Below are 7,500 nucleotides of genomic sequence, written 5' to 3'. Positions count from 1 at the left end.
ATGCTTGCTATGGTTCAACTTGTGTGCGACATGGGGGTGTGGGTGTATGGGAGCCTAGAGGTGTGTGGGTGGAATCCCAAAAGAAAATTAGTGGATGTGAAGCAACAGATTGCCAAAAAACAAATAATTAATACCATTTTACAACCTTTATGATATCATTGAATGCCACTTAAATATAACTAAGGAAGATCGAAGGTGAAGTGACTTCCTATAGTATTGTATGACTCTATGAGTAGTTTTATAAATAAGTAGGGTTCTTCTTAAGAACTACTAGTAGAGCGTTAACTATGTGTCTAATGTTAACAAACGTATGTTTCGAGGATTTTTTTAACGTAATGATTCCTATTACCCTCCTTAGCAATCACACACATTTTGGCCCATTGACTTGTACATGTCCTCGAGGCTAGCTCCCCACCTCTTTAGCTATGGTCTTCTATGTTTGTTATTTTTGAGATAATTGTGTCCCACGAATTGTCACACGTGCACCATTACATTTATCTATATGAAATTATGCAAGGCCTTATGGAACTATGCAACGCCTGAGAAGTTCTAAACCTTTGGCCTTATAAGTTGGTCCCTTACTCTCATAGCCATTCGTAGGGGTTGCTTCTAACTAAACATTGAAAGCCCATCCCTATTCAATCCCGCGAACCTCTCAATTAGTAGAATACCCTTTACTTTTTTGTTGGACCTTTACTCTCGTAAGCATTCATAGGGGTTGCTTCTAGCTGAACACTAAAAGTCCATCCCCATTTAATCCCCGCAACCTCTCAATTACTACAATGCCCCTTACTCTTGTATTGACCATTAATTAGTTGGTCCCCAACTCTCTTGATCGGTCCTAGATTTACCTCTAGCTAGCTATTGAAAACCCATCACTATCCAATTCTAGAAAATCTCTTAGATACGAGATGGTCTTTAGTCCTATAGTGACTTCTAATATCATCTTTAAGAGCTCCGTCATGCTTATTCTCAAATAGAGATCAAAGAGACTCTAATTGTATCTTACAAGATCAAACCGCATTAGCTATAATCCATGCCACCATTTGTAGTATGACATGGTTCAATTCTCTTGGATAAAAATTTTATGTCTCTCTATCACAATTTGTTAAACATAAACAAATACACATGTAGCTACATGAATTAATGTTAGCAGAAATTAATACCTTCCACGTGTTAAAAAGTGAATGGAATCTTGAATTCAAAAGCTGTTTTTATGGAAGAAAAGTACTTTACACAGGTAAAAGAAGTAAAATGAAGCTCGCAATCAAAATAGCTCTAAATTTCTAACAAAAATCTCTAAATGGAAAGTTCACATTTTTATCATCCCCCCAGACTAATATGGCATAGAGAGAGTAGAAAGCACTCTCTTTAACCATAGGTGACTGGAGGTCATAATTATCTAAATATATCAAGTTTCTTAGATTACGAGACTAATATGGCATAGAGAGAGTAGAAATCACTCTCTTTAACCATGGGTGAATGGAGATCATATTTACCTAAATAGTATGCATGATTGAATGGTGACTAGTATCCTTAATTACCCCTTAATCTCCTGCATAAACCTTTTTATTGATTTTTAAGTTATTTTATACTCTTACCTAAATTACTCTTATAAAAGTAATGCCATAAATCAAAGGCAACTAAGAAATGGAATTGTTTTTGGAACTAACCTTTTTTTCAAAAGAGAAATTATATTTCTCCAAAAGAAATGCTCTTGATCTTGCATAAATTATATGTGTAAAAGTTTTAATGGCATACTAATTAGTTAATATCTAATTTCAAAAAGAACTTGAGTTTCAAAGGGTAAGTTTATCATAAACAAATAAGTTTTCTTTGAGAAAGAAGATTCCCAATTCAAATAAGGTCATTCCCTCCCTTCCATGTTGCCAATTGGAAAATCCCAAATCTTTAAGCCTCTCCTAGCTGTGTGATTAATCCTCTCCATGGAAGTAAGAGGTAAGCCTACCCTATCTTGAGAAGAATTTGTTCAATATTTGTACTCCATTGCATGAGCATTTTGCACGATAGTAGTATGTTCACTCTTACAAAATTCACAAATTACTTTTAAACTATCATTCATTGAAGGATTCTACTCTTGTATAAACCATCATTTATTCTTGCACAATCAACTAAAGGAAGTTTTGCATTCTTAATGTTATTGTTTACTACTCATGGTACACACTTCAGCAAAGATAATTGTGTAGAGCATATACATTGTTCATTTCAAGTTTGTTTTGGAACTACGAATAAGGGGGGAGTAAGGGGATAGCTTCGCGGAAGTGATGATCGTGTATTTTGAACATAAAACTCACATGGATTATATGGATATGCCCCATGGATGGCAAGTGGTGCAAAGAAAAAAATGGGAATCGCCCAAGAGGGGATTAACTTGAAACTTACGCGGAGATAAAATATTAAACTCCCAAGAGAATAGTTGTATTTCTTAAGGTCTTGTTTGATTAGATATTAAAAGGAAATAGTAACTACGGGATTATAACTCAAGAAACTCGCTCTAAATTTAAACTATGATTGAAAACTTTACCGAGAAGATTTGACATGGATAGCCCTATCATAACATAGAAGATTTGAGTGTGAACTTTGTTTATGTTTGGAAAAGGCCGACGTAGGTGTTTACTTGTGGAATGCAATGGGACATGGTCCTTTTTGGCTAGGAATAATTATCTTTGGTCTATGTTTTGAGCTTGTGTTCATTCAATGTCCTAGAAATAGGATTGGATGGGAGTATGTCATGACCGGGTGGTGAGACCCGCCAATGTATCTAAAAATTGGCTTAGTCTAGGTAGGCATGATGCCGACGGGAAATGGAGGAAGGAAAATGGATCCAAGAAGGGATTAGATAAGGTAGGAGGATGTGATTTTATTAAAAATCTTTCCTAATGTTTTGGTAAAAAGGAACCTTGGAAAGGCTAGGAACCTAAATGGGCTATCCTGTAATTGTCCTAGAGTAGATTATGTGTTTACCCTGAACTATAGAGAGGTGCACATTGTGTGTTCTAGGTGTATACCCCTTCCCCCTTTCCAATTTCATGGATTGTGATGTAAAAGCACAAACGAAGGAAGAAAAGCCACCACAAGAATATGTCATCATTGAAATACCAAAAGAATTGACAGAATTTGTTTCAAAGAAGTCAACTCCAAAAAAATTCCAACTGAAAGAAGATGAAGAAGTAGTGATTCCAACCTCCACATTGGATGTTCAACAAACTCAAGATCAAGAGAAGGACAAGGATACGGCAAAATATATCTCCAACAGTAATCAAATTCAGCATATGTGGAGAAACATGACTCAAAATCACATGTTCAATTGTGATAGATTCATATGTGGCAAAGAATCTAATGACTTATGACACATGTATAATGATGGGAAAGCAACCAATCAAAGGAAGAAACGATGCACACAAGTTCTAAAACACAAATGCCTAGCTTTGACGTGGCATAAGCCATACTCAAGTTGAGTACCGGGTAGTTCAACAAAAACTTCTACATAATTGACTCCCATCACATCAAAGAGAGTCTGGTCTTAACAAAAAGATGGATAAACATCTTCTTTCAACAACAATCAAAAGCTTCAACAACAACAACACCCATAGTCTAGAGGTATCCCAAACCCAAGTAGAGAAGAAACAACCAACCATCGTGAGAAAGGTAAAGCTAAAGCGAACATTGAAGCAGATCAATCTTGCAAGTCGAATTTACCTTCAAAAAATCATCATACTTCCAAGGCATCCTCTACATCAAAAGCCACACCATTGACAATGCTAAGGAAACCCAAGCAAAAAATTTATCAACCAAAGTTTCCATTGCAACAAAGCCTCTAAAAGAACCGAAGAGAGTCAACCAAGTAAGAGTATCCAAAGATCACATTAAAATCAAAGACCCAATTTGGATACACCAAGCACAAAGTCGACCTCAACAACCAAAGGTAATAGGGTGGGTAGCATCAAATGAGTCAATCACTACTCAAGGCTAATTTCAAGGGAATACTAATGTTTGGGCCAAAAATCTTAAAGTAACAACCTGGACCTACTCACGTCAAGAGGACAGCTCAACAAAGAGCAAGCCAAGCCATCAATGAAGACACAAACCTCAATCAAGAGAAAGAAAAACCACAAAAGGCAGAATAAAGACCTTCAAACAAACAAGCAATCAGACAAGTATGGGTACCAAGGTCAGACTCCAACCAAGCCACCCAACAAAGACGTGTGGAGCAATTGTTGATTCTAGTCAAGCTACTTAAAGCACAAGGATTTTATGAAGGTAACACTCAATTATGGTTAGTAGCTCAACTTGGAACAACAAAGATAAGTCATGTAGCACAAGGCTCTAGGCAAGCAATCAGAAGGAAGATCCAATATCAAGTCACAACTTATGACCTATAGATCAATACCTTGTCATCTATTGCAAAAGAAAGGCTTTTGTAGCAAAAATAATCTGATATGGATATCAAAGTCTAGTGTCCATCAAGTCATCAAGAAAAAGGAGAAAATGCAAAATATGGTCACACAGGGACCAAAGACAAGGTGGGCTTTGAAATCGCAAGTGGAAACTCAATCACAAGGAACACTCACACATCTACAACCGATCTGATGGGAGATAAAATAAAGGCTCCATCAGTCACTATAATAGCTCAAGAGATTTTTTCACAAAGCAAAATCAACATACAACAATCAAGTCAAGAGGAGCCAAAATATGCCAACCTACTGGACAAATTGGTGGCATCCGTATACCAACACAATGAAAGAGGCCTAAATCTAGAAGAACTTATGGAATTAGCCTTGAACAAGTATGTCCAAGTCACCATTAAAAATATATGGATGGCATAAGAGTTAGAGTGGGGTAGCTAAGCCACTAAATGAGCGAGGTGTTAGTCTCAAAGCTTCAAGAACCGCTCAAGCTGGCAGAGTCAAGCATATTTACGTTGTGTCACTCATGCTGGTATAGGTGAGAATAAAATTCAAAGTCTATGTATTTTATGTCTAACAAGGTGACGGAGGAAGTCCAAAAGACGCTTATGCATTGGTCACAATGAGGAATGAGTGGAGAAGCCTTTGATGTCACATGTGCTAAATCATTTCCTTGAAGCACCCATCAACTCCATCTTTCACAATGCATGCTTTTGTTTGACAAATTTCTCACATGCATATAGAGTGTCCCATAATTTACACTTACATTAGACACTCTTCATTTATTTTCCCAAGAAATCACCTTGCATGAATAGGTACTTTAAAGTCCAATTGTTCAACTCCAAGAAGACCGTATACCAAAGGCACTTTTTTCCCAATGGGTTTTTTTCCTTTGGTCATCCAAGTTTTAGACCCTAATCTAGAAACACTCAACACGATCATCTTGTATATATTCCTTCTACATCATCAATAAGGAAATGTCTAGCCAAATCAATAGTCAAAAATCAAAGCAACAGTTGCAAGTCTCATCTTCATGGGCAACAACAAAGCGTCATCAAACAATGGAAAGTCAAAGAATGGCATACAGTGACAAGCAATGACAAATTCAGCACAAGAGAGCTCTCAACATCAATCATAAGGAGCTCTGAAGTTCTTCAATGTTATCAAGCTATTGTAGACGACTCACATGCAAGGCAAGTCCATCATCAAGTCAACAACAAAGGTAGGCACGTCAAAATCCATATTCACAGCCAAAAGTGGAAACAACTATCTCGGCACCACCCCCTTCATCTCTCCCCCTCCTTGACTCCCTCCAAGGAAAGCACCCAAAAAAATTGGGGAGGTCACCATCCCAATAATGTTTATCAAGAGAGTGCTAAGCCACAAGGTAACTAATCGCATTAAACCTCCTTGTTGTCTGTATTCTCAAAAGAATATGGGGTTAAGCTTAAGTTTTCTATCTACCTAAGCTAAAGCATGAGAAAAACAAGCATATGAAGGAACATCTAGGATTAGCTAAGCAGGCATGTATGTAGGTGTATTGTGGATACATGCACTAATGTTTAGGGATTAGAATACATTGACTTTGTGTGATTTTGTATGTATCCACAATAACAAGAACCCCATTAAAAGATAACCCAAGCTTGTAAAAGGTAGTGTAACTCAAAACATTGACGATCGACCCGCCATCAACTATAGTATGTGGGATCACAAACTGATGGATCATGCACTCCACTCGGGGACAATCTCGCTCAAGAAAGAAGGGAATCCACCTTTTGAACAATAGAAAGAATAGGACTCACCCTCTTCAAAGAACCCAAATCTCTGTAATACTGACAAGCGCAAGCACAAAATGGACCCCAGCAGCCTCTACGCCAAGACCGTGCACACCGAACTCGTCACGGGGAGTGAACAGGGAGCACCACCTAGCTTTGAGCGGCTAGGACATGGACAACAATGGTACAAATAACATTAATCACAACACACCATAGAGAGGTAGAGAGAGAGAGAGAGAGAGAGAGATGTAGATGATGAAAACCCCTCGAGATGTGAGGTCAAACTTGATTCAAAGTGGTATTTATAGAAAACTTAGATTTGGCGAGGTGGAGATCGCAGTGATAGAGAGAGAGATAGAGAGAGAGACAGCCTATAATGTGTTCTCTAGGAAAAATTCAATATGCATGGAGATCCTACTCCTGTGTGTGGCGACTCTTGGAGTCAGTGTGTGTGCATGCTTCCTTTTCCAGTGATGACTATGAAATGTTGCCCCTGATAGTGACCTCTCAATGTTCTTTTATAGGTGCAGGCTGCATTAGTTTAGGAAAATCTGATTAGGTTATGGCCCTAATCAGGAGAGACAAAGCAAGGAGCCAGGTCCCAGATGGTTGATCCTTGCTTTGTTTTAGGAGAACTTTAAAATGATATCTCCTAGGTGGGACTTTGTGACCATCACCTAGAGAGAGGTGGCAATGTACAATTGGTTTTTGTACTAGGTTTTGGCTTGAAAACGGAAAAAAAGATTACCCTATGGATGTTTACTGCAGAGATGCGTCGTGGACGAGATGTCGATGAATGGTGTGCTTTGTTGGTGCATCGGTGTAGCACATATGTCCTTTTCGGGGTTGTCGGGGGCATGCCTTCGACGTCATTTCTTGATTCGTTATCGCCATCGCGTGATTTGGTTGTCCTTTTTTGTTGTTTTGGGCATCGATTGTCGAGCTCCTTTGATTTTCCTTCTTGTACGTGTGTATGGCATGCATGTGTTTGTTTGAATGTGAGCCTGTGAGTGTGTTTGTGTGATTGTGAGTGTGTATATAATTGTGTGTGTGCGCTCATGCGTGTAGTGTACGTATGTGTGTATATGCGTGTATAGAAAGAGAGAGTGATATATATTTTTTAACTGAACGAGAGGGACAGAGAGAGAGTGAGATAGATTGGTGTGAGAGGGTGAGTGTGTGTGTGTAGGTAAGTGTGTGTGTGTGTGTGTGTGTACGTGAGTGTGAGTGTGAGTGTGTGGAGAGAGAGAGAGAGAGAGAGAGAGAGAGAGAGAGAGAGACAGATGTGGGGAGTGTGT

General features: G+C 38.5%; 1 protein-coding gene across 1 annotated transcript in view; it reads right to left on the bottom strand.

Annotated features, from left to right (window-relative positions):
* Positions 1-6,234: 6,234 nt before the first annotated feature.
* LOC147454673 (uncharacterized) overlaps positions 6,235-7,500 on the bottom strand; it is a gene marked incomplete at its 5' end in the record, with an annotated part of 10,392 nt that continues 9,126 nt past the window's right edge. Inside the window, one exon of the mRNA XM_086517063.1 lies at positions 6,235-6,366. Within this exon, the coding sequence (XP_086373189.1) occupies positions 6,235-6,366 (132 nt within the window). The remainder of the gene's footprint in view (positions 6,367-7,500) is intronic.

This window comes from Adiantum capillus-veneris, chromosome 7 (genome assembly GCF_014529385.1).
Source record: "Adiantum capillus-veneris isolate H3 chromosome 7, ASM1452938v2, whole genome shotgun sequence".
NCBI lineage: Eukaryota > Viridiplantae > Streptophyta > Polypodiopsida > Polypodiales > Pteridaceae > Adiantum > Adiantum capillus-veneris.
The sequence above is the reverse complement of the archived record's forward strand: the minus strand, read 5'-3'. Positions and strand labels throughout refer to the sequence as shown.